Here is a 27070-nt window from a genome sequence, read left to right on the forward strand (position 1 = left end):
ATATATATATATATATATATATATATATCCGTGCCTCTGTGTATGGGCATACATGTATGTCTTCCTATGTCTCCTTGTATATATATATATATATGTAGTTGTGTAGCTGCGCATAGAAAAAGACAATGAGACAATGTATTTTTGAGGAATGAGCCCGCTCGGGCGCAGGAGCGTTTTGGGAGTTTCATTACAGCCGCGACTTGTTCTCTAGCGCTGCGAGACGCGATGGGAAACGGAAAAGAAAAACCGACGGGCGGCAACCATCGCCTTCGCGAGCGTCTTGATCCCGTCCCACAGGCACACATGCACATGCGCGCATAGCCGGAAGCAGGCGAGGCATTGCAGCTCACATGCCGTCGGCAAGACGCTTTCCCCATCCGCCGCCAAGGCGGCTTTATCCACTTTTCGGAGATCAGGTGACGCTGCGAACGTTGCGCAGACTGGCCAAGAGAGCCTCTGCTGCCTTTTGTTTTTCTCGCTCTTCCTCGCGGTCTCGGGCACTCCGCTTTCGGCTTTCCCGGAACCGTCTGAAGGCGAAAGAGGCTGCCTCTTTGTGCACTTCCAATTTCTTCAGAAGCCTCGTGAAGCGCAAAACGAGCTGTCGAGCACATGCGAGATCCTTCTGGACGCTTCGCGCAGAAGAGGCTCGGCCAGCTTCTTCGCGTGCACCAGCGACGCCCTCTTCTCGCCTCTCGCAGGCGCTCTCTTTCCCGTCTGGCGAACCATCTTCCCCCTCTTCTCCATTCTCTCTGTTCTCCTCTTCGGCCCTCTCTGTCTCTGCTTCGCTCGCATCTCTCCCGTCGCCAGCGGTCTCGCCCCCGAGGGCGAGTGTCTCCGGCGGCAAGGCCCATCGCTGGAGGAGACAGGCGACTGTGGCGTCGGAGACACCCAGGCCCGTGAGGAGCCGCTGGAAGCCGCGGCGTGCCCGAAAGGCGGCGAGGACGCGCGGCGGCGGGTGAGCCTGCATGCGCGGCGGCAGCTCGAGGGCCTGCACAGGCAGTTCCGGAAACGGCGCAAAAGGAGCGCGCAGCAGCTCAGCCTGTCGCTCCCGCTGCATGCGCTGGACGGTGGCCAGCAGCTGCTCCCAGGGCTGAGACGCCAGAGCACGAGAAAGGAGTTTCTCCTCCTCGAGAAGCGGCGACAGCGCCCGGAAAGAGAGCAGATGGGGACCGAAACAAAATGGAGCGAAACGCGAGCACGCACTTGGGGGAAGACGCCGCCCGATATGGGACTCCCCGGCCGACCCACTAAGCTCCAGAGACGCAGAAGAGAAAGAAGAGACAGAAGACGAGGACGAAGACGAGGACGAAGACGAGGACAACGACGAGGAAGAAGACGAGGACGAAGAGGCCGAAGACGAGGACGAAGAGGAAGAAGACGAGGACGAAGAGGGAGTGGGGAGACGGGGGAACAGAAGTACCTCGTGTTGCAGGAAGAGTTCGAGAGCCAAGGCGTCGAGCACGCCAAGAGGAACGAGAGAGGCAACCTCGTCATCGGCAGTCGCAGGTTCCACGGCCGACGCCGACGTCTGTGAAGCGTGGAGCTCCGATGCGGTGGGAGATGAAGAGAGAGAGGCTGCACCATTTTCGATGTCTTGAACGCACTCGGTTCCGGGAAAAGAGAGGCGATTCCCTTTCGCTGTCGACGCCCGCCTTTGGGCTCTCGCGAACGCAGTCAGCATCGTCTGGGCGAGTCTCAGAGTCTCCGCAAACCCGCCCAGATGCTCCCCCTCTGAGGCGTGAGACCACGGAGCCGAGACAGCGCCTCCGTTTTCGTGAAAACGTCCTTTCTCCCTTCTGCCGCACACTTCTCCCCCCCATCTCAGTTCGCCCTCGTTGGTCTCGCCTACGGCTCTCAGTCCGCTTTCTCGCAAGCCTCGCAAAGACACCCGAGAGTCCGCTGAGCCTCCGCCGCCAACACGCGCCTGGACGAGACCGTCAAAGACGCTGCACGCGCATGCTGGGAAAGACGCGAAAAGCGGATTTCGAAGCGCCACGAGACCCGAGTCGTCGGGGATTCGCCGCGAACGCGGCAGCAAGTAACGCATCACCAGCGACGGAGAATCGGACAAAGGCAAGGACACGGTAGTTCTGCGTTGCGTAGAGGCTGAGGAGAGAGGCCGATTGCCCCGGCGTGGAGACACGGCGTTATGGATCTCGTCGCCTTCTGAACTGAAGCCCTCGGCTTCTGAGTTTCCGCCTTCCTCGACCGGTAACCCGCAGCGCTTCTCGTCGCCCCCTGCCTGGGCGATTGAGGTGTCGTAGTGGGACGCGTCCGTTTCTTCTCCCGAGGCGCAGAGAGAAAGGCGGTCGGCTTCGCACTCCAGGCCGGCAAGGCTGCATTCCCACTTAAACTCGAGCATGCGCGTCAGGTTTCGCTCCTCCTGTCGGAGAAAGGCGAAGAACCTCGTGTACGAAAACGCATTTGGTCTGTTTTCTCGGTATGTAGCGCCCTCGACATTGTCGGAACCATTTACAATTTCATATCTACATTTTGTCGAAGCAGTGTGGATCTCTCCCTGACACTCTCTGTCTCCTCTGTCAGCTGGCCCGGCCAGCGTTTCTACTGTGTCTCTCTCCGCTTCCTTCTCTCCTTCTCTTTCTTCGACGTCGTTGGGAGTGACGCTTGCACCCTCTTTCGCGCTTCCCTTGTCCTGGCCTTCTTCGTCGGCCCGCCCCTCTATTCTCTGCGCTCCTTCTTCTCTCGCCTTTTCCCTTTCCTCTTCAAGATCGCACATGCCCAGCTGCAAGAGAAAGAGAAACAGCCTGACTCGCTGCTCTGCCTCATGCAGCGTGACGGCGCCATCATCTGTCTCTCCTTTCTTCTCTTCTTTGTTTTCTCTTGTCGCCTCTTCTGCGGCGTCGTCCACCCCGCGAGCGTCGTTGCAGGCCGAGCTTCCTGACGCGTCCGCAAAGAGCCTCGCAGAGACAACGGGCGGAAGGCGAGGCAGGAGGCGCGAGAGCGAGAGCGGCGAGGCAGGCGAGACAGCTCGTGCGGACGTAGGCGCCCCGGCACCTGCACGAACACAGAGGTGGACAGAGCAGGACGTGGTCCCCCAGAAAGAGGAGAAACTCATGGGAACAAAAACAGACACTCAAGCGCACGGCCGCAGCATCCTGACGCCGAAAAGGCACACGCACAAACGGGGAAAAAAGGGAGAATGAGGAAGGCGAAAAGGAGCAACGCGCGCCGGTGTTCATCGTGATGCGACGACGAAAAACGTTTGGGGAAGGATGCAAGCCGCCTGGTCGAGAGAAAGAAGATAGACTGCGAGGCACCCGTTTCAGAAGTTGTCCCGCGTTGCCTGTCTCGCTTGTCTGCTCACCTGCAAGTGCATTCCGAGCAAAGGCGCTCTGTTGATCTTCGCTGCCTCCGCGGGAACTCGAAGACGCTTCGGCGCGCCACACCTGGCGAGAGAGAAGAAAGCGCAGTACCTTCGTGGGCTGAAACCAAGTGCGCTCGAGGCCGCTCCACACGCGAGCCTGGGCAGTCATCGGCGCGAGGGCATCCGGTCTCCGATCTGCGGCCTTCATCACGCAGTGACGCAAACAAGAACTCGCTGAAGCAGAAACAAACGAAGAAGACGAAGAAGAAAAAGAAGAGGAAGAAGAGGAAGAACAGGAAGAAGAAGAGGAAGAAGAGTACGAACAAGAAGAAGAAGAAGAGTAAGGAGAGGAAGAAGACAAATCCACCGCGAGCTGTCCAGACGCGCCGCGAGACGAGGGCGAGGAAGAGGGAGCGGGCATAGGTGCTGTCGGCAATCTGCGGAGTGCGTCTCCGTCCAGTATCGCGAGTCTCTGTTTCGCCTGGCTGCCTCTTTCGCGTTTTCGTCTTCGCTCCGCCAAGATGGTGGCAGCTGTCTGCATGAGGGCGGCGCAGTGAAGCAAGACCAGGGCTCGATCTCGCACCGCCGGCATCGGCTGTCTGTACAGCCGACGGCGCTTCCCACCTACTTCGGCTTCTTGCGCGGCAGACGGACGGAGACAGTGCGAGAGGTGAGCCAAGAGAGAGCCATAGGTGCGCATGGCATCGACGGAAGCGCGTGACAGAGGCAGCTTTTCCAGGAGAGGAAGTCGAGAGGAAGAGGGCAGAGAACGCGAGAGCGACGAGGAAAACGGGCGAGAAGCAGCATGCGAGGCAACAGACGCGAGCGGCAAGGAGTTGCGAAGAATTGCTCGGTCGGAAGGGAACGGGGCCGAGTCACCGCGGTCGGAGAGACACACCTCCTCCGTTTTGTCTCGTGGCTCTCCACGTTGACGGCCAGCCGCTGTGCTCGTTTCCGCTCGCCTGTCTCCGCTCGCTGTGCCTTGACTGGCTGCACACGCGCTTGGAGTCTCGCTTCTCTGCTCTGTTATCGTTTGCGTTGGGAACGCGGCCCGGGAACGGGCCGCGTTGGCCTCACGCCGTCGCCGGTTTGGCGCGTGAAGTTTTAGAGCTGGAGCCGGCAGTTGTGGGAGGAGAAGGAGCGGCCGAAGAAGAAGAAACCCCGAAGTCGTCAGCCCCGCAAGGGCCCAGACTGCCGCCCCGTCTCCGCGGCTCTGGCCAAGCAGAGGAGACACGGCCGATGAAGAAGAAAAAGACGCAGAAGAAGAGGAAGAGGAAGAGGAAGGGAACGGAGTATTTGTTTCTGCCTTGGAGTCACCAAAGTTAAGGGATCTGCGAGGCAAGGTGAATTTGAGGGGAGCGACTCCCGCCCAACCGGAGAAGAAGGATGAGACAGCGTCTTCGTCGGTGAGAGCGGAGGACGAGATAGCGGCGGCGAAGCGCGCCTTGCTGGCGGAATACGAGGGAAAAGAACACGTTTTGAACGCCTGAAAGGCGGGATGCTCCGACAGCGGAAAGCGCCGCTGGCTGTCGCCAGGTGTGTGGACACCTGAAAAAAGAGGCACGTCGACCTGCGACCGGAGAAGAGCAGAAAGCGAAAAGCAGCCACCTTCACAATCACCGACTTTGAGAGAAGAGACCTAAAAACATGCGATTTATCGGAACACCAAAACGCCATTCTGGCCACAATCACGACGCGAAGGCCGCACAAGACGAACGCAGGCTAGGCAGGCAAAACAGGTGAAGGCGAAAGTGGGGAAAAGGGAAGGGGCCAGGGTATGCCGCGATGGTGCAGAAAACAAGAGAAAGCGACGATCCACATCCTGGCGATGGCCAGATGACTTCACACGTCTCTGTCTGTACCTGCCAAGAAATTTCGAGGCGGTCTTGCCGCCGCAGCGGACAGCCCCACTGGGACGGGAGGAGCTGGCTCGCCTGAAGCCTTCTCTCTCGCCGGTCTGCGTTGCCTGTTCGTCTCCTCTTTCTTCTCCGAAATGCGGGGTCGCGGCAGGCGCCCTCCGACGCCTCGTCTGAGTTTTGCTCCTTTTCTCCGAGGTTTCTCCTTCCGGAAGTCGATACACTCTCGCTGTCGCTCGGCGACGTCAAGTTCGCGGCTTCGCCCTCGTCTTCTCTCGCCCTCCTCGTCCTTCCTCCGCCGACCCGCTGCTTCCCCCGAGGCCAAGACACAGAATCCGAAGGCGAAGACAAAAGAGAAGACGGAGAAGAAGGAGACGCAGAAGAAGGAGATGGAGAAGAAGAACGAGAAGAAGGAGAGGAAGGAGATGGAGAAGATGGAGAAGAAGACGATGGAGAAGACGATGGAGAAGAAGACGATGGAGAAGAAGACGATGGAGAAGACGGAGAGAGAGTCCTTCGGGTGAGCCTCTCCCGTTCTTCGTCGAGAAGGAGAGTGTCGGAGGGAGAAGGAAGGGGAGAGAGACCGTGAGGCGAGAAGCGAAAGGAGGAAACCACGACGTCGGTGCTTCGCCAGCAAAAGGCAGAGAGAAGATCGAAGGTGCCCTCAGAGGCGGAGTTGCTGGGGCTGGCAGGAGGCGGCGCCGACGCATGCGACTGCCACAGGAGGCTGCGGTAGCGTGCGCCGAGCTGAAGCGAGAAGGCAGAAGAACAAAACGCAAGGATCGCGTGGGGGTAATTGCAGAAAAGGCGACTTCTCGCGATCTCTTCCTCACTCTCGCGCGCCCTTCCTCTCGTCTCTTCTTGCTCTCTCATCTTCTTCCCGGCCTCTTCCTTCTTCGTTCCCTCTCTCCCTTCTCTCAGCTTTTTGAGCTAACCACCAAAGAAACGCGTGCTTTCCGGCGACAGTTTCCTCAGAACTCTGTTCTTTTTTCCCTCGGGTCTCTTTCTGGCATTTGCCCCCGCGTTTCCTCTCTGTCTCTCACCAAGTGGTTCGACGCCTGCAGGGTCAGGCTGGCGAGCGGCGCATGCATGGCCCGCAAATCGAAGAGTAACAGCGCGTCGGAGGCTCCGTGCGCGGCTGCGAGGAGGGAAGGGAGGACGGGGTGCGGCGCGAGGCAGGTGAAAGCCGAGAAGATGCTGGGACACTTCCAGTCCACGTCGAAGAGCGACGAGAGCCGGTGCGGCCATGCATTGTACGTCGGCGGCACCGCCGCAGGCGAGGGAAAGAGCCGCAGAAGCGATTGTCTCTCCTGGCAAGAAGTCAGGCAAAAAGTGGATCGAGAAATCGAAGGAGAGACAAAACCGCTAATCGTGTACGGAAAGAGACCGAATGAAAACAGATCGATGGCGAGGGGCAAGCAGCTAGGCTGGGAAGCACAGAGAAACGCAGGACGGCAGTCGCAGCTTTCGGTATATACTCGGAAACTGCCGAGACACCCGAGGGGTGGTTTCCACTGAACATCGCGAGGGGAGGAACGAAGAAGAGCACACGGAGAGACACGGAGGCAGAAAGAAGAAACGAAGGCTCACCAGAGAATCGCGATAAAACTGTGCAAATGTGTGCAAGGAAAGGAGAGAGGGAGGAGCACACGGGAAACGACAGGCATGTCGCGAGAACTACACAGGGGCGAGATGCGAGAAGCGTTCAGCGACAGAGGAACAGGCATTGCAGGCAGAGAACGCATTGAAGGCAGAGACTGCATCGAGCGGAGGAAGGAGCACACCGTTATATTCGATGATCTTGTGTGTTAACACGGGCATAACTCAAATCGAATTACCAGAGACTTTCTAAAGAACACCTACTCGCAAGTCGCACCGCCAAATGCACTGGCCGGCGAGGAGAAGAGAGGCCGGAGAGTGCGCGTCGTACGCGAGACTCTGAATCGACTCCTCAGCGGCCTCCGTCTGTGCCCACTTCAGACGGCCCGTTGGAGGCCCTCGGGAGGGACTGGAGCCCAACGCGGTCGCAGTGGCGCCCGCCGCCGCTATCGAGGGCGACGCCGAGGGAAGCGCAAACGAGAGAGACACCTGCAAGAAGGCGGCACCAGATTTTCGCGAGGCGAACTGAAACGAGACAGAGAAAGCTGGCCGGGGCTAGCACGGGGAGACGGCAGAAGACACAGAAGAACAAGCAGCAGAAGCAACGAATACGCGAGAAGGCGAAGACGCACAGACAGGGGGGAGAGAAGAGCGAAGCTACAGCCGCCGCAAACTGAGGCGTAGCTGAGAAAGAGAGGACAGCAAAAGAGGCGGAAACGGATGAGAGCCGGGATGCAAAAAGCACGGGAAAGTCGCGGTAGCCTCCACTGGAGAACAACGCATGTCAGGTGCGTAGAGTTGAGAGAGACTGTCGTAAGGCGAGGACGGGGTGCCGCGTGGCACGCACCGCCTCAGCCACCGCCGGAAAACCTTTGAATATCCCGGCGAAGATCGGCAGTAGAACGAAATCGACAGCCGATGCCACTCCTTCTTTCCACCTCCTTTTCCGACTCCTTGTCTCTTCTTCGTCTCGTTTTGTCGCTCCTTTGTCTCCGTTTTGTATCTTTGGTCTCACCTCACTGGGCCTCTCAGCCCGCCAAATCTTCACAGTTTGCTCGGCGCTGAGCAATGCCAGCTCGCCTGCGTCGTGTCTGCTCCACGCGCCGTTCACGACGAAGTCGGTCGGCGTCCACCAGCGCGAAAGGGGCGAAGCAAGAGGACACGCCGAGGAAGAAAACGCATGCGCACGCCGAGCAGACGAGCGACGCGAGGGAGAAGACGCATGTGGGGAAGGAAGCAGACCGCCGCAAGTGCGGCAGTGGAGGGCCGCGCGTGGAGGCGCAGTCGAATTGAAAGCTCCGCCGAGCTCCCCATCGCTTCCGGCAGGGTTGCAAAAATCGCCGTCAAGAAGGGCTGCGTTTCGTCCCTCCCGGCTTGTCCCTCGCCGTCTTGTTCGTCTGTCGCCTGTGCGTTCTCGTCCGTACCGTACATCTACAAGATGGTCGTAGAGCAGCGATTGCACGACACTTCTCTGTCTGCTCCCGGAGTCCTCGTCTTCGTCTTCATCTTGCTCATCTTCCTCTTGGAGACGCAGCGCCCCGAGGGTCACGCCTCGAGCACTCCGCGCAAACAGCCACTTTCGCTGGGGATTCTTGTCGTCAATTTTCACTTCCAGGAGTCGCCAGGGCGCCGCGCTGCGCTCGGCGGCGTCCTCGCTGCGGCGCGCTCTCCGCCGCCCGTCCTCTCTGGCGCGGTTCCTGGACAGTCTTCCAGCAGCCAGCGAGGCTTCCGAAGCGGAGAGAGAGGAGGAAAACGCAAAGTGGCGACAGCAACGAGGCGCGAAGGTGCCTTCGGGAACCTCCCCAGAGTCGCTCGCAGTTCGCTCGCGGGGCGCGCGACGCGCGCGACGCGAAACGGTCCCCAACGGCCGTGTCCCCTCTAGAAGCCGTCCCTCAGACGTTTCAGGCGACCTTTGTCCAGGCAGACTCCTCATCAATCCCTCTCCACCGTCTCCAATCTGACAGGCCCCGTCTCCTTCATCCGGTCGTGCCTGGTCTCCCTGTAACTCGGCCGACTTGCCTTCCTCGCAACCTTTGTTTGCGTCTCCGCTCCCAGATGCAAGCCTTCTGTGTCTCTTCGCATTTCTGTCTCCTGCGCCCGAGGCTGAGCCTGACGCTGTCTCCCTCGCTACACGCGTCGCTCCTGCGTGCGCTTCCGCCTCGCCGCAACTCTCGCTGTCACTCGCGTCTGTCCAGAATGCCCTCGGCCTATATTCGAGGAGCCGCCGCGGCTGCACGCGGAACGCGCCAGCAACGAAGCCAGGGCGGTGCCACCCGGCGTCGTCCTCTCTGTCTCCAGAAGCAGCCGAAAAGGAAGAGGAGTCAGGAGAGAGGCGATGTTTTCCGTTTCGTGTGCACCTTCGAGGACAGGCTGTCTGTCCAGGCGCTACGAGGTCTTCGTCGTCTGTGCTCTGCCTCTCTCCAGAGTCCTCTTCTGAGGCGCGCTCTTCCAGACTGTCCCTGGTGGGCCGCCTTCCCTCCCTGCTTTGTTTGGCTTCGCCTCCACACAAAGGCGGCGAGAGAGCCGCAGCATCCGCTAGGTCGTAGCGCAGAGCTGTGAACTGCAGCGCATCCAACCCCGGGCCGAACGCGGAGACGAGGACCGGGACGGATACACGCCCTTGGTCAGCCACACGGGAGAGCGCGAGGCGTTGTCTATACACCTTACACGGGCGCTTCCTGCAGCGTACGGAGGCGGTAGGATCCGCAGGCGCAGCCGACTCGACCGAAGCAGACGGCGACGCCGCAAGAGGCAAACGCAGAGGCGAAGACGAATGCGAACAAGAGTGCGAGTCAGATTCGAACGTCCCAGTGTCTTTCTCTTGATCTCGCCAGTCGTCTTCATCCAGAGAGAAAGAAGACTCCGAACCGGAGAACCTGCCTCCGCGGGCCCTCCCCCCGGCTTCTTCATGGCTGTCTTCCTTTCTTTGTCTCGTCCGTTTCTGCCTCTGCGCGCCGCGTCTTTCCCTCTGTGTTAACGCATCCGCCTCTTCGACTTCGTCGGCCAGTGGCGCGTCAACTCGGTGTTGCGAGTCATCTCGGGAAAGCCTACAACGACACCATCTGTCGGGGTTGGCTCTCCCGAAGGGGGAGTGAGCGGGAAGCAGTTCTCCCTCAAACAAATCAGCAACGTAGGCCACCGCTACGGCATTCACGACCTCATTTCGGAGGTAGTCACGGCCGAGGCCTTGCGAGATCCCCGCTGCGTCATCTTCCCCGCCTCTTCCTCGTCTCCCCTTCTCCGCCTCTCGCACTCTGCTCCGATACGCAGGCGCCACGCTGGCCCCGAGGACGTGTTTTTCTTCAAACTGCCACTGTTGTCGCAGAAAGGAGGCAAACAGCGAGACAGAAGACGGAAACGAAGCGAGACGCGCAACCACGGAGCTTCCCGCCCACGCGCCCTGACTCAGCCACGCGGCCGGTGCCGCCTGTGGACTCCAAAACGGGGTGTACGTACACCGCGTTGGATGCCCGGAGACGCAGATAGCCGGGGCTGGCACAGGAGAAGGAGAAAGAAAGAGAGGAGAAAAAGAGGAAGAAAAAGGGAAAGAGGAGGAAGAAAAGAGTGACATCGATGGAGAAACGAAAATGAGAAGCTTGGGGAGAGAGAGAGCGAGAAAGAAGGAGCGGCAGAACACGAAACGGTGACGATATGCGGAGGACGAGAAGGGAGGCAGCAGAGGTGAGGACTGTGGGCGGGACGGGCAAATCAAGGAGGGAAGGCAGAAGGCGAGGTGCGGTTAAAAGGACCCGGAAGAAAGCGTAAAAACAAAGAGGCGAGATGAGGACGAAACGGCGAGACGACGAAGGAAAGAGAGGGGAAGAACGAGCATGCCGAGACGATGGAGAATGCGCGATGTACAGATGCGGGCGCCGGGACTTGACTCCCGAGGCGGTAATAGAGACGTTTTAACGGCCTCTCTTTCCGAGAGAGAAAAGCGATGAAACATGAGAAGAAACGAAGGACAGAAGCATGAACGCAGGTGCCTCGATTTCTCGTCGGAAGAGAACATCGACAGAGCCTGATTGTTCCGAACTGCTGCATGCATGCGAGAAATGCGGAGTACGGAGAAGCCTGGAAAGTAGCACATTCTCTCTCGAAAAAGAAGAAGTAAACGCCTGGACAAGATCGGGATCTGATGCGGAAAGAAAAACGAAAAGGAGTGGAAAAGGCGTTCTGATCGCCTCGGATCTGCCCAGGGGTTCGGACGCGAGCCGTGCATGTGCATGCATTTTCTTCCAAAAGCACAGACTACGACGGCCTTCTTTCACCATTTCCATAGAATGTTTTTACCCGTTTGACTTCGGAACACCTCGCTCTTTTTGTTTTCAGGACTCAGGCGACACATGTAGGGGAGGTGGCTAGCATAAGTTTTTTTCTTCTGTTCTTCTCTCCGCTGCTCCAGTTTTCCCTCGCCTTCTTCGTCCGTTTCGTTCGTCCTTCGCGTCTCCCGCCTCGACTTGGTTCCCCTCTTTCTTTTCCTGCCGCTTTTTTGCGCCTCTCCTCGAACAGAGAGGGAGTCGAGGCGCGCGCGGAGCGAACGCAGATTGAACTTTCGAACGCGCAGCCGCGTTCGTGTCCGACTGCCTGTTTCCGTCCTCTTCGCCGCCATGGAGAATCACGAGTCGTCTCCGTCCCTCTCGTCTTCTGCTGCCAACCCCTTCCGTCGAAACTCCTCCCTCCCGTCGGAGGATTCCATTCCTTCCCCCCCTTGTTCCTGTTCTCCCTCTCCCCCTTGTTCCTGTTCTTCCTCTCTCCCTTTGATTCCTGGGGCGTCGGAGGCGCGGGAAGAGGGAAAACCTTTCGAGGGCCTTGAGCCCAAGAGGCGAAAGCAAAAACGCGCGTTCAACTGGGACGCGGTACATACAGCTCACTTTCTCCTCAAATTGGCCTATGACGGCAGCGCCTACTCTGTGAGTTTGCCGGTCTCTTCTTTGTTTTCGTTTCTGCGCCTTTCGCCCTCGCGGCTTCTCGCTAGTTTCCGCCGCCTCCCAAAATAACGGAAGCGAAAAGGCAGCAGCACGCACAAACTAAAAGCCCCAAACGCTAAAGACCGTCTCTACCGCTCTTTGTTTGGCGAGTGACGTTCGCGAGACTTGCTGGCACTTCTCCTGCAGAGACAAACGAGATTTTTCTGTCGCACATTCCTTCCTGCAGGGCATTGCGTACCAGGGAGAGAATTCAGCTGTACGCACAGTCGAAGGCGCGCTCTTTGATGCACTGGAGAAAACATGCCTCATTCGAGACAGGAACGCTTGGTGAGTCGCCGAGACGCCGACGTCCTCGGTTCTCTCTCTCGAGTCGTTTGCCATTGATTCGCTTCTCTTCTCTCTAGATTCTTGCCCGTTTTCGGCTGCTTTCTCTTTCGGCAATTCGACTGCTCATCGCATACAGGCGTCTCTTTGTTCCTTCTCTCGCGCTACTGTATCGCCGTCTGGCGCGGTCAATCGCGCTGCCAGAGTGTCTATTTCCTTCCATCTCCGGGCCCTGCGTCGCGTTGCCGCTTTCTCCCTCAGCAACTTTTCAAGATGTGGACGCACGGACAAAGGGGTGCATGCAGCTGGTAATTGCGTTTCGCTCACTCTCCGAGTCAAGTAAGTCTTCCCCCTCTCCGCTTTCCTCTCGCGATACTGCTCTCCTCCTCCCCTCTGTTCTTCACCTTCCCACCCACTGTCACGCACCTATATGCATACATGTGTATTATATATATATATATATACGCGTTCATACGCGTTTCCATATCCTTACACACGTGTGTATATATGTGTCGACGGCGTTATGTATGTGTACACTTCTTTTACTTCTTTTTTTCGTGCGCATCGCGGCGTCCATGTGTTCGGGTCTCTGTGGCGTTTTATGCTGACGCCTGCAGGCAACCCGCCAAGCGTCTCTTTCCGGAAGGTGCGTCGATTTCGCATTGCTTGTACAACAGGGCAATGTCGAAAAAGAAGCATCTCGAAAGTCCATCGCCAGCACCACTCGCCAGGCGAGCCGTCGGTACACCGCAAACGCATCCCTGCCGCTCTTCGTTTTGCATGTGCCTGCGTTGTCTCGCGCCTCTCCCCAATCTCAGGGGACGCCCGAGAAGCCTGCCTGCATGCAGAGACGAATCATTCCATGCAGAGACAGACATACACAAAAACGATCAAGCCTCCGCATATATATATATATATGTATATGTATATTGATACATATATATTGATACATATGTGGAGAGTGAAGCACAAATGTACACGCATGCGTGCGTTTTCATATCTTCATATTCGTTCGTAGGTCGATACGCAGAAAAGAGATAGATATTAGTCGGTAGACTTGGATATATATGGGTATATAGAGATAGACATCCATGTCAACATACGGATAGAAACACACCGACAGCGCGAGGGAAGACTAGACAGGTGGACAGAAAGGCAGATAGGTACGCAGAGAGATAGACAGATAGATACACTTAGTCAGGGGTGAATACACTGATAGATAGACGGCTAGAAATTGGTACGGATATATCCACATAGATAGATGGGTACGTATTCTGGTTGTTCGGTGCGAACGCGCGACAGGAGGGTGTGCATGTCGTCGGTGTGCACGTTGCGCATCTCGGGGAGAGTCGACCGAGATGGGGTTCTTTTGGATTTGTCGAACGGAGTGCTTGTGTTCTTAGAGAACTACGACTACGCCGCCGTCCTCAATGCCGTGCTCCCAGGGGATATTCGAATTGTGGCCTCTGCGCCAGTCCCGCCGGGATTTGACGCAAGGTAAATTCTCGTATTTCTTCTTTTCTCGTTTCCTTCATCTGTGCCTCTTCTCTTCTTCCTCGCTTCTCTGCTTCGTCTCTTTCTGCTTTCTGTTCATCTCGCTTTTTTCTCTTTCTCACCTTCTTCCCACCTTTATGTGCTGTCTCTCCCATTTGCTTCACTCTTCGTTCGCTCCTGTTATGGTTCTTTCCTTCTTCTGCTGCATCTTTCTCCAGTTCTCTCGGGCTCCTCTGTCTCTGTGTGCGTCCCTCGTGGGAGTGTCTTCCTTCTCGTCCTCTTTCTTGTGGGATTCCTCTTTTCCCCCTCCCTCGCCTCGTCGTTCCCTTCCTCTCTCCCTCTCTCTTCGGCATCTGCGTCTTGCTATTTGCTGCTGCGCAGCCTCTCCTTCGTTGCGGACTGTCTCTCGTCCTCGCCTCTTCACGTGGTGTCAACAGTTAGATCTCTGATTCGTTTCCTGCGTTCCCGATCTCCTGTCCTGACTCCGCAAGTCGTTTCATGCCGTGCCTCTTCGTTCTCCGCCCCGCGCTCGCCGCCCCCGCGGGCGCCGCTATCGCCGCCTGTCTCTCGCGTTTCGCTTCGCGCTTTCCTCTTGTCCTTTTCTGTGAACCGAGGAGTTGCGTCTGGCTGTCCACTTCCTCGTTTTTCTCCTGTTTTCTGCCGTTCCGGTCTCGCTTCCCTTCGCCAGATTCGACTGCACAGGCCGCGTGTACAAATATTTCTTCCACTCCGAGGGCCTCGACCTCCCGCGCATGCACCGAGCTGCGCAACGATTTGTGCGTGCGAAGCAACCGAAAGGCCGCCTGGCTCTGTGAAGACGCTAGCCCTGTGTCTTCACCACAGGCAAAACGCCCACATGCGTATATATATATATATATATAGACAGATAGGTAGATAGACAGATTATAGGGTTTACATGTATATATATGTATGTATGTATATATAGGCTACGGTCTCTACGTAAATTAATATATATATATATATATATGCATGTCTGGAGAGGTAACTGTAGAGATGTATATACAGGAGATTCGTTCGCGAGACATCAAAAGGGAGAGCACGAAGGATATGAATATGATCTGGTTTCAGATAGACAGTCGGAAAGAGGTGCGACAAACTCAGACAGACGGTGTTTACCTTATTGACTTGTTGTGGCAGCGTTGGTGCTACGAGCATTTCGATGAGTGTATGCATATGTTTATATATTCTCATGTATGGGTATTATCTGTATTTTTACTTCTGCATCTTTCCACGCTAAATTCTCTGAGTTTTCCCTTCGAGTGGGCAGCGTACGTGGCGTCTTCCGTGGCATAGAGTAACTGGGAAATGAGCGCTTCGACCTTGGTTTCATGAGACGCGTACCTCCTTTTTCTCGCGGCGATTAAAACTGCAATTTTCGTTTTAGTTTGCGAGCACAGGTGTCTTCGGTTTGTCTTATCTTCTGGTATTAGGTTGGCGAACACAACTTCCGCTACTTCTGTAAGCTCGACCCTCGGCAATATCGGAATCCAAGGTACGTCTTCCTTCTCTCTCGAGTTATCAATCTTGTTCGTTCTCTGTTCTCGACTCTCTTCTCGTCCATGTTCTCTCTCTTGCTTTCCTCTCTCTTCTCGTCCTTGTTCTCTGTCTTGTTCTCCTCTCTCTTCTCCTGCTTGTTCTCTGTCTTGTTCTCCTCTCTTTTCTCGTGCTTGTTCTCCCTATTGTGCTTCCTCTTGTTCTCCCCCTTGTTCTCTCGCTCTCCCGTCTCACTGTCGCTGTGTCGGAGCAGTGTCTTGGCTCTGTTTGCACCTTTTTTGTGCAGATATGTTTGTTTTGATACCCGGTTGGGGAAGTCGTTGCCCACGCTCGGCCTTGTCGATCGCCTGCGAGTTCCTTTGTCTGGCGCATCGGTGCTCGGCGAGTATGCGGACCGAAAAGAAAATTTTCCTTCTCACTAGGCTGCGCTTTCCAAACCTCTTTTCGTTTTTCTAGGAGGACACTGACGTCCTTTGCCATCGAACCCGTAGGCGACAGCGCATGCGCAGTGGCGACGATCGCTGGCCGTTCCTTCCTCTGGCACCAAGTGAGAGGAAACAACAAGAAAAGAAAACACCAGCAAAACTCGGAAAGAGTACGAAAGGGAACTGAATGCGCGCAGAACGAAAAAGGTCAAACGCAACTACGAAATTGAAAAACACGCAGAGAGTGCATTCACTGCGAATGTTTTCCTTCGGTGCGATACCAGCCTCAGCAGCGAGGGTTCGCATTTCACCTACGCTCTGTAGGTGCATCGGGTGGACCCACTCGCTCGAAGTGTAAATGGCGCCTCGGCGGCACGTGACAGAGGCATCGATCGAGTTAAATACATGCAACTGTCCACGCCCAGCGATGAGGCCTCCATTCTCGTCTTTGTCACATTTTTTGCATACACACAGACATATACATATATATACATACATTCATACAAATATATACATAAATACATATATATATATATATATATATATATATATAGATATGCAGATGTAGAAGCCGGGTTGCGAGGGCGAGAGCCTCTGTCCGGATGGGCATGGCTGGGCGATGCCTTGTCCCTTCCGCACAGCGATGTGTCTCAGCATGCATTTACTGGAAGCGCGAGCTTGTGAAGAGCGCGTTTCGACGTCTGCAGCTCTTCAGCTTTTCACGTGAGACTGCTTTGGCGTGAGCCTTTCCTTCTCAGGTGCGTTTCATGATGGCGGCGCTGCTGAAGGTGGGACGTGGGACGTGCGACGAAGCCTACATCGTCGGCTTGTTGAATCGTGGAGAAGAAGAAGAGCGAGAAGACCAAGCGAGAGGGGAAGATGGAATGGACCTCAAGGAGCGACACGAAACGGCAAGCATCTCAGAAGGACAGACGCAAAAACACGAAGAACCCGAACCTTCAAACGACATTCACGTCTCTCCCCCGCCTCCCTCTTCTTCCTCTTCGCCCGCTGCCGCCTCGCGGGTCAGGTCGAGTCCTTCCGCTGAGTCGCCAGAGGGTCCAGCGGAGAGAGATCAAGCCGCTGGCGAGGGCAAGAAAAGGAAGAGAGAGAAAGTCAGAGCGAAGGCGTTTTCGGCTGGCCTCGCACCCGCAGCGCCAGGCTGTCTCGTGCTTTACGACTGCCTCTTCGAAGGCGTCCAGTGGGACAGAGAAGACGAGCGACGAGAGCAGGGCGGAAAGTGCAGAAACGCGGAGACAGAGCTGGAGATACAGTCGAATGCAGAAACAAACACGTCAGCCGCGAAAACAAACGTGGGAGATAAGACGCCGTTAAATCCCAGAGAGACGTTTCAGGTAAGGAGCGCTTAATGGAGGTGCGGCGGTCTCTCTTCTCGGCCTCGTGTCTGTGCCCCGGCGCAAGACGGCCTTTCCAGTGCCTCCTTCTCTCGAATGGAAAAGCCGTCCATTATTCTCACGTTTTTCGGGCTTCTGCCTCGGGTCTTCACCTCCCTGTACAGTCGAGCTCTCCACAACATCCCAACCGTCACCCTCAGAGGCGACCTTCGCTGCCTCATCGTCTTTCTTGAAGGCAGCCACATTCTCTGCTTTTTTGTTTCGCCGCTTTTCTCGCCCTCCATCGCCTGTTTCCCCCTACCGCCCCACACAATCCCTCACTGTCTCTGTGTGCCCGGTCGTCTCTTTGCCTGTCTGCAGAATCAACACCGCAAAGCGTTGGAACGCGTTCAGGTGCTTCGATGTCTTGGTGGGATGCCGTAAATTTTCCAGCGAGGTCCTCTCGCTTCCGCCTCTCCGATATTTCCTCTCGCCCACTTCTCGTCCACTCTGTCCGTGCCCCGTGTTGTTCTCCTTCTCCCGTGCTCTCGAGGCTCTGCTCTCTTCTTCTATTTCTGGTTCCCCTCACTTTCGCTTCTCCGCGCATGCATTTCTTTCCACTTCCGTGTCTCCTGACTCTCTCCTCACTTTTGGTTATCGACATTTCTGTGTCTCCCGATTTGCGTTTCCACCGAATGCGCGGAACGGACTCTCCGTCGAGAAATGTGAGACGCGCCGCCCCCTGGTTTCCCGGGAAGGGGAGAGTCCGAACACTAACGACTGCGTCTAACGTTTTCTCGTTTTAGGATTCAGGGGGTCGGCCGGCACGTCGCACCCGGCCCTCTGGTCTTGCTGGCTTCACGGGCTCCTCCGGGTGATTCACTGTCGCCATCCCCGAAGAAAGCGAGAAAGGCGAACAACACGAAACAACTCTCACGAACCACGATTGTCTTATCTCGCTCACTACCCGCCGCACAATACGCGATATCTATCCATTCATACATCTATACACGCAGATATATATATATATATCTACATATTTATATAAAGAAAATCATATAGGGACACTAGCATGTTTATCGAGTATTTGTGTAGACGTGTGAGTGCTGATGGATAAATGCATCTAGGTTCGCATACATATATAGATGTGTTTACATATATACATGTTGTTCACTGATATATATATATATATATATATATTTGTTTATGGGTGTCTTCAATTCAATACATATTTAGTTGCACAGGTGTGTGGCGTCGTTCAACGCTCCGCAAATAACGGGACACAGCGTGCTAGACACGTGGGTTTCCGGTCTTGAGCGTGGTGCGCTTCTGAGGCATCAAGAGAGCCGGAAGAGTCACAGAAAAGTCGCTCGACTTGTGCATTTATCTTGCTGCGAGAGACAAGCAGACCCGCAGAACGCAGGAAAACGCGATTGGCGCGTGCTCACGGAAATGGGAAGGATGCGCATATGCACTGCCTTCCACAAAAACCATCTGCCAGGGCCGAGAGCCTCAGGTCCCGTCAGGTCGTCGATGTTGTCAAAAACCCACGAAGCGCGCCTGCAGCGAGACGGGGAGAAGCTACGCTGCGTTGCTACTCTGGAGAGAGAGACGGGGCGAGGCGCCAACCCCGTCCACAAAGTTCTCTCCGTGAAGAGAAAGCATAAAAGAGCAGCACCGGAGTTACGGTCGTTGCTTAATTCACATCCGAGAAGCCGTGCGCTCTACAGACCCTCCGACGAGCGCTGCAGATGCACGTCCATGATCGGATCCGAATCAAAATCTGGGAGGAACGTATCTCACACAATCTCTCGTCTCCTCGCTTCTTCCTTGTTGTCTGTCCCTCTCTTTCTCGCGTTTTCTTCTTTCCTCTTTCTCTGGCTGTTTGCCTCCGATTCTCTTGCCTTGCTTCCTGATCGCTTCTGTCCTTCCTCTGGCGGGGCTCCGTCGCCCCTCAGCCTCCCTCCTGTGTTTGCGCCTCTCCTCCGAGCGCGCATCATTTCCTGTTCTCGCCGTCTCCTCCAGGCTCCTCCCCTTCCGGTTCCGAAGGCGTGTGCAGCCAGTCGACGGGATCCTGCAAGGGCGGCACGCAGCCGGCCTCGCCTACGCGCAAAAACACGAAAAACGGTGCCCTATGCGAAGCGACGAAAAACCGCGGGAAGGGCGGCGACCACCGCAACAACTTGCTCCCCCCCCGCGCCGTGTCTTCCCTTCTCTCTCAGCCGCAAGTTTTTTTCGCCCCGTCTCTCTGCCTTCCTCCTATCTTGTCGCTGTCTCTCTCATTCACTCTCAATCTCTCTCGTTCTCTCTCTTTGCTTTTGCCTCACCTTCTGGGTCTTCGGCCCCGAGCTGGGAAAGGAGGTTCTTTTCGAGTTCTTCGCGCCGCTTCTGCAGGCGAATCTGTTGAGCATGCAGTTCCTCCAGTTCCTTCAGCTGCTCCTGCTGGTGCGGCGGCAGAATCGGTGACAGCTCGTGCGAGTAGAGAGACAGCAGCCGCTGCTCGTTTTCCAGCGCGTCCGCAGATGGCTGGCAAGTCCCTCCCCGCTCCTCGGCGTGTCGCGAAGCAGAAACCGAACGCGAACCGACGGGGAAAAGAAGATTCGCTTCGCCCCGAGCAACGTCTCCGCCTGGCTCGGAGTTGGCCAGTCCCCCCCGAGCGGCCGTTCCCCAGACGCTCGCAGCTGCTGCATTCGGAGCATTCAGTTGATTCGGGTCCTCGCTGATGGCTCCAGCCGCGTCTCGAGAAACGCTGAGGGCGAGCGATTCCACACCTGTCCCCCCTCGCGCGCCGATCCCTGTCGTCTCCGCAGCTCTATCGGGCAACGAAGACAAAGGAGAAGAAGAAAACTGAGAGGAGGGCGAGGAGGGCGAGGAACGCGAGGAAGCGGGATCGAGGCGAGAGGTCGTAGACGGATGAGAGTGTTGCGGAGTGTCCCTCTCGGCCAGATCTTCTCCCTCGACGCTTTCTTCGTCTTCATCCAGGCGGATTGCCGTAAGTGGAAGGCCGCGGATGCAGAGAGTGTAAGGGAAGGCGAGAGGGAAAGAAGACGCAGGCGAAAAAGACGGGAGAGGCGAGACACGCGAGGCGATCGCCGAGCGGAAAAGCTCTACAGTGGGAACATCCATCGAACTGAAAAACAAGACACGAAGAAGATGGGCGGAAATGGAACAGGGGAAAGGATACTCTGGCCGAGGGAGAAAGTGTGAGACCGAACGAAACAAGGAAAGGCGGTCAGAGCTAAAGGGGAGAACGGCCACTCCAAAAAATACACAGAGGGGCACGGAATCCCTGGCATATCGCGTATCTATACAAGCTTAATACAAGTTTATTTATATATATATATATATGCATTTTTGTGTGGCTGAAGGGAACAATCGGGTAGAAAGGCGCGCATCCAACAAAGTTTGAGTTTGGTTTCTCCCCCTCGCGATTCTTCTCTTTTAACCTTCCAGGCATCAGACTGGCGAGAGCTGGAGACAACGAGCCTACAGTCGGTGATCTCCCGAACCGCTAGTCCTTCATCAGAACACAACACTGAAGTGGTCATACATCTACGTAGATAGATGGATGAATAAACCGACAGATATAGATATATGCCTATACTCCAACACATATAATTAGAAAATACGGATATCTAGATAGAAAAATAGATACAGAAATACACATATAGATATACAGACATGTGTAAACTCAAGCATATATATATATATAGGCACATATGCAGGTATTGATGTATGTATGAATGTGCATGTGTTTCCTATTTAGTTGTGTATTTTTTAGAGACGGCTTCCCGAATTCCCTTGTTCTTTGAGGCCGAATCATGGGTGGGAAGTTTTTGCTGGCACAAATTTTCTTTCTAGACCTCACCAGCTGGAGACATCCAGAAAAAGCAAATGAGCAAGCTCCGGCAACGCAGCAGCTAGAGGCCGCAACGCAGTGCTGTCGTGAGGCTGCACAACAAACAGGAAATCTCAAGGAGCCTCGAAGCTCGAGAAACGGGAAGTCACGCGTGAGAGACGCAGCACGTTCAGGTGGTTTTGAATACAAAAGCGCGCGTATGCGCATACACATGTCTGGTCTGTGTTGCTCTGTATAGTTGTGTGAATCTAAAAGTATACATGAACACAGACTGAGATAGATGAGTCGCATAGGCAGAGAAGTCGATGAACTGAGAAACGGATTCAGATTCATAAAACCGTGTATATACATATGTGTGTGTTTATGTGCACCTACCTACACATTTGCAGAGAACTGTGAATTTCTGTATATACACATCTATATATATATATATATATATATAAGCTTGTACGACTTTTCACGAAGCGACATGCGAACAGATGCCTCTGTGGACCCTGCAGCGCCTCCACAGAGCGCGGCGCGCCGGGCATGCGAGAAGACGCGAAAAGGCGAAAAAAAGGAATGCCGCCGCACCGTGGTAAAGGAGAGGTCGAGCATTCTGAGGCCTCGTGCCGGAAGCTTGGCCAGAGAGACGGAAGCGAGCTCGAAGTCTCCTCCTGCATGCAACTCATGATTTCCTTTTCCAGCGCCTTCTCCTGCAGCCGCGCCCAAATCCCCCCTGCACACCTGACACACTCCTGAAGAAGAGGAAGAAGAGGCAGAAGAGGAAGAAGAGGAAGAAGAGGCAGAAGAGGCAGAGGCAGTGAAGGCGTCCTGTCGAGTTATGACGTGAAGGGCGCATCGTCTGCGGAGGGAAAGTAGCCGTTGCCGAGCTGCAGGCGCGAGGGACATCCGAGGCGAGAAAGAAGACGGATCGTTGAACGGATTGGGGGGAGTGCCCCACCAAGAACAGCAACACGGCGGGCGGTTAAGCCCCGAAAACCAGAAAGGTGGGGAGTTACCCCGCGGTCGATCTGCCTTGCTCGTCTCTTCAAGGGAGGTTCCGCGCTCGTTCCCTCTCCACTCTCCGCTCTCAAGGTCACCCACGTCTCTGCCATCTTCGATCTCTCCTCTTTCCGTCTTTCTCTGCGTCTTCTCCAGCTTCTCGCTGATTTCTTCTCTCTGGATCTCTGCTTCCACGCGTTGTTTCTGAACCTTCAGAGCCTCTGCAAGTCTCTGTAGCGAAGACGGCTGCAGAGCGTTGTGCGCGAGAACGAGAATGGCCAGAGTGGTGTTTTCCTCCAGAGCTGCAGAGAGATGGTCCACAGCCTCGCTCGGCAGCACGCAGTTCGCTACGTCCAGGATTCTGAGAAGGAAACAAACAGCAGAGACCGAAACACGCAGATGTGCGCCCGCAGAGAGCGCAAACCGACCTTTTCTGAAGAAACGACGGAAACAGTGGATCCAGAGGAGAAGCCCGCGGGCAAAACGAACGCGAGGCGCCGGCGAAACGAGCAAGGAGAAAAGGGCCAAGAAAGGACGTTTCGTATCACACCCAGAGTAGTCGACACAACGACGGCCCCGTCAGGTCACTACGGAACGCATATTTGTACACCTCCGAAATGTGTATACTCATATATACATATATATACATATATATAAGTTCTAGGTCTATATATATGCATACGTAAATGCCCATGCATATACGTGTGATCTTGGGTTGACGGTTCAAACAAGAGTGTCTATGATTATATATATAGACATATAGACACAAATATATGCAGACGCAAATTTGGTTTTCACGCCTACAGCTACATGCACAGATGAATATCCGTACTCATATGTACAAGGTTCCGATGTGCGCATATAGGAATATAGACATATATATACGTAAACGTATGTGTATTGGGGTTTACCCTTCAGTTATTGACGTATATATATATATATATATATATATATATATATATAAGCAAGAACATTTATGTGACCAGAGCAGTGAGGGAGTTTTCTTTCTTCGTGAAAGGTTACCTAATCGTTCGATTGGTCAGAAGGAGCTCGGCGAGCGGGAGGGCTTCTTGAAGATCGTTGCATGCGATGTTCAACTCTTCGAGGTGACAGGCTGGAGAGGCCAGGCCTTCGCAGAGGCGCCGGAGCCCCACAGCCGTCATGCCGTTTCCTGCACAAATCAAGGAAAACGGGGATTTTTCGAGTAAAAGAAACGGGAGACGCGTCACACGTCCTAAGCAGGAGGACAAGTGTCGCAACTGGCGAAAACAAGTGGAATCTTCTGTCCCTGTCGGAGAGCCTTCCCCACACGCAGATCACGGGCTGCAAAAATCAGAAGCGAACATTCGTCGAGTCATTCCATTCGTATCTGCGAGGGGAGGCATCGAGAGAAGGACGAGGCGGAGGAAGGGGAAAGGAGAGAGACAGGGAAAGGAAAAGGGGAAAGGGGAAAGAAGGAAAGGCGGCAGCGGTTTCACTGTTGGCTGCATGCACGAAGCACATAATCCTCTCCAACCCCGTAAGACGAAGGCGATTGTAAATCTCCCAGCGTTTGTGGTGTCGCCTCCCCCCCCCCCCCCGGTTGTGGGCGCCGCCTTCTGAAAGTAACGCCCTTGGGGAAGAGGTTCTGTCCTACCGGCGCACGCGAGGGATCGCAGCGAGGAAGTCACTTTCAGAGCCTCCGCGAGAATGTCGACGAGCTGGTCCGCGTACTGAACCATCCCGGCAGGTTCCGCGGCCTCGGTGCCCTCAAAGTCAGCGAAGGACCACGTGCAGTAGGACAAGTTCAACTCTTGCAGCGTTCCTGAAAACGAGCGGGGACAACCCCTGCTGCTTCCGATGCACTCCGGTCCACGAGAGAAAACCTTCCGGAGAGATCGACACAGGGCTGACGCGCGTCTGGATATGTACATGTGGACCTACACACAGAGATATATAGACTTTACAGATACAGACGTCGATACACACAGAGACACACACGTAGAGGAGGTCCATATATATATATATATATATATGAGTAGATACAGATAGGCGCGGTGCTGTAGAGATCGACATATTTGTAAGCGTATGGGCGAATCCACAATTGTGGATAGATATACGTACGCGTATCTCTCTTGATGTGCATGCATAAATATATATATATATATATATATATATATACATTCACTTTTAGATATGTCTGTCAGGGGATCTGGAGGAAGAGTGGAGAGACGATGCATCTCCGAAACTCAACCTCGTGCATCTCTCTCGGCTCGGGTAGTTCTTTGTTCGTTTGTGGATCCAGTCCCCCGCCCGTTTCTTTTCCTCGCTTGACCTGCAGAGGTGAGAAGGTGCGCAAGGCCCTCCGCGACACAAAGGACCATTTGTAAATCTCCGCCGGTGAGGCTGTTTCGGCTGCGTGTTTCCTGGTCCTCGTGCAAACAGTAGTCATCCAGTTCGTTTGTCCATTCTTCTTCGTCTCTCCGTTTCCTCTGGCCCCTCGGGCCAAGGTCCACGCCTCGCGTCCCGGTGGGCGAGGCACTCTCGACTCGGCCGTTCTCTTCAGAGCTCGAGTTACTGCGCCGGCCGAGCCGCGCCTTCTGCAAAGTTCGCAGCAAGTAGCCTCTGCGGCTCTTCCCTTCCTGCTCAGTCGAAGCCGCAGGCGGAAGCGGCGGCTTCGCGCTCGAGAAGAGAGTGCGTGACGAAGAGGCCGAGTCGGGCGCAAATGCAGGCGACGCAGAAGAAGAAGAGGAGGAAGAGGGAGAGGACGAAGAAGAGGAAGAGGAGGAGGAAGAAAATGAGGAAGAAGAGAACGAGGAGAAAGAGGAGGAAGAAAAGGAGGGAGAGAGCAGGTAGGGGCGATCACGGGGGTCAGGGAGTGGAGAAGGGGAAGGGACGGGCGAAATATCCGCGTGGGAGAAATCGAGAGCCTTCAGAAAGGATTCAGTGGCCATGAGCGGTAGGAGGCCCGCGCAGCCTCCGCCAATGTTGCGCAGATAGAGCCGAGCGGGGCAGCTGTTGCACTTGATGGTCTGCGGAAGGAGAAAAAAACAGGCACATGGATAGAGCGCGGCAACGCGGTGCACACATGAGGCAAAACCCTGTGTAGCACTTCACTGGGCGCACTCAACCTCTTCTTTTTTGTCGGGATTGAGGCCTCCTCTTTCAGCACTCTCCTGACCTCTCGCGCTGTCTTCCTCGGAGGCACCTGTCCCCTCCCCACGTCTTCGCGTTTGTCCTCTCCTCTCTTTCCTGCCTTCCTCTCCTCGTGACGGATCCTCCTTTCTCCTCTCCGCACGTTTGTCCTCCGAGTCCTCTCCCCTCTCTCTCTTTCCCTCTCTTTCCGTCTCGTTCCCTTTTGCTTTTTCTCTGGTTCTCCGCACTTTTTCTCCCTTCTCGCGTTTTTTTTCTCTGTCCGTTGGTCCCTTAAGTTCTTCCGCTTCGTGTCGCGTCCTGTCCGCTGACCTCTGCAATCGCGCAGCAGCCGTCGGGTCCTACAAAATTGTCGGAAACATCGAGATGGAAGACGTCGAAATCTTTCTCCTCGTCCGCCTCCGTGGCGCATCCCGCTTCGGGTGTCCTGACACCAAGCGCGCAGTCGCCTCTCGGCTTTGCTACACCCTTTCTCTGAGGCGGAAGGAGATGGGAGAAGTCGGGGAAGAACGCCTTCGCCGCTTTCACTATCGACACAGACGACAGGCGATTGTGGCTCAGATTCAGAAACCGAAGATGCGGCAGACAGGGCAGACACTCCGCGAGAATGCACACGCTGTCCTGCAGAGAGGTCCCAGAAATCGCAAATCCACAAACACCGAAAAATGAAGTGAGCAAGGAAGAGGGCAACGAAACCCGGAGCCCGCAATCCCGCCCACGAAGGGAAACCACCAGGCAACCACCCCATGATCTAGACGGTCTTGTGCGGTACATGTGTATGTAACATGAATATCCACACACATAACTATATATCTGCATATCTACGCAGATATATATATATATATATTCGCTAGATTCAAGACCTTATATGTATGAGTATGAAACTCGTTGAAGCGTGCGGCGCTCCGGCACTAGGAATGCTGGATCTGAAGGAGTCGTTGATTTTGATTTCAAGATGCAGGAGGTTCTCCGTTGCTTTTCGTTACAGAAGGCAGGCATCGCTCAAAACGCAAATGGAAAGGGGGCAAGGCTGGCCTTCTGTTTTCGTTCCGCTGGTCTTTCTTTCAGGTGGCGACACCGGAACCGCGGGGAAAATACGAACTCCTTAGGCGCGACAGACAGCGATTCCAGGGAGTGGGGGGAAATCCTCCGCACAAAAGATCCGGCAGCGCTTTCTACGTTCTCTCTGCCAAGCATCTTTGCCAGCGATGCTTTTTTCGATCTTTCGCGTGCTGCTCGGCAGAGGCTGGCGAGGGACGATTCATGGACAGGTGCGCTTTCTCTGCTTCATGCGCCCCTTTCGCGCACTTGGGAAGCCAAGACGTCAGTTGTTCACGGGCAATCGGTGATGCGACCCGACTCTTGGGAAGTAACTTACATCTGTTAGTCGATTATCCGAGAGATCAATAACCCTGAGAAACGTCGATCTGAGCATGCAGGAAACAAGAATAGCGAGGCCATCGTCGTTCAGGCCTACGCCGCTAAGCGCAACCCCCACAATGTCCCTGTCTTCGGGTTCTTCTCGTTCCTTGCTATTTGCTTCTCCCCGGTCTGTTTCTCCACCCTGATCTAGCGCGTCTGTTCGTGCCGTCTTGTCTGCCGAAGCGCCTTCTCGTCCGCCGTCACCTCGCTCTTTCGCTGCCCTCTCTCTCTCCTGCATGCGACGTGCGCGGGCTCGGTACCGCTCGGCTGCGCGCGCATGCAAGCTGGCCACAAAGTGGGAAACGTCTTCCTCGGTCAGCGTGGGCGAGCGCGAAACTAGCAGGCCGTTCTTGCACGTTTCCACACGCAGCGTATCCGAAGGGAGAACATGTAGAGGCGGGGGATCCAGAACTAGAGACGCCAATGCGCCCGCGTCGTCTACCTGCGCACCCACGCTGTCCTGTGCAGCTGTACGTACACCCGGATCGGGGGTCGCGCAGACGGGATTCGACACTTGAACGCAGCCGACAGGCGCCGCCTCTCTTCTTGGCATTGCTACAGCTACTATAGGCGCCGAAGAAGACGAGGGGGGGGGAAAGGGAAGCGCCAGCGCCTGGTTTGGGGTACACATGAGGGAGAAGACGGAGAGAAAGTTGGGGTGAAGAGGAAAAAGGAGGAGAGAAAAGAGTGCGGGATGAAAGACGGCGAGGGATCCGCGCTGACGAGAAGGATGCGCGGTGGCGGCAAAATGCCCTGTGGCGAAAACAAACGTGAGGACAGTCGCAAGTGATGGGATGGGAACGGAAGAGAGGTACGTGGACGAGAGGAAGGCAGAGACTACGTAGTAGAGAACGGCTTAAGGAAAGGGGG

General features: G+C 55.3%; 3 protein-coding genes across 3 annotated transcripts; 1 reads left to right on the top strand and 2 right to left on the bottom strand.

Annotated features, from left to right (window-relative positions):
• Positions 1–412: 412 nt before the first annotated feature.
• On the bottom strand, positions 413–10351 carry NCLIV_012340 (conserved hypothetical protein; the record flags this gene model as incomplete). The annotated part of the gene is made up of 6 exons (XM_003881420.1): positions 413–3015; positions 3326–4895; positions 5188–5928; positions 6225–6491; positions 7045–7269; positions 7796–10351. The coding sequence occupies 6 exons, from the start codon at positions 10349–10351 to the stop codon at positions 413–415; spliced, it is 7962 nt and encodes a 2653-aa protein (XP_003881469.1).
• A 1039-nt stretch (positions 10352–11390) lies between these two features.
• Positions 11391–17247, top strand: NCLIV_012350 (hypothetical protein; the record flags this gene model as incomplete). The annotated part of the gene is made up of 9 exons (XM_003881421.1): positions 11391–11693; positions 11938–12038; positions 12653–12681; positions 13439–13532; positions 14218–14305; positions 14981–15042; positions 15501–15591; positions 16228–16824; positions 17185–17247. The coding sequence occupies 9 exons, from the start codon at positions 11391–11393 to the stop codon at positions 17245–17247; spliced, it is 1428 nt and encodes a 475-aa protein (XP_003881470.1).
• Positions 17248–18799: 1552 nt separating this feature from the next.
• On the bottom strand, positions 18800–26753 carry NCLIV_012360 (putative leucine rich repeat protein; the record flags this gene model as incomplete). Its single annotated transcript, XM_003881422.1, has 9 exons — positions 18800–18906; positions 19131–19933; positions 20672–20754; positions 21389–22007; positions 22670–22817; positions 23283–23450; positions 23961–24657; positions 25091–25399; positions 26157–26753. 9 exons carry the CDS (start codon positions 26751–26753, stop codon positions 18800–18802), a joined length of 3531 nt encoding a protein of 1176 aa, XP_003881471.1.
• Between the last annotated feature and the right edge of the window lie 317 nt (positions 26754–27070).

Source organism: Neospora caninum, chromosome V (assembly GCF_000208865.1).
Source record: "Neospora caninum Liverpool complete genome, chromosome V".
Classification (NCBI taxonomy): Eukaryota; Apicomplexa; class Conoidasida; order Eucoccidiorida; family Sarcocystidae; genus Neospora; species Neospora caninum.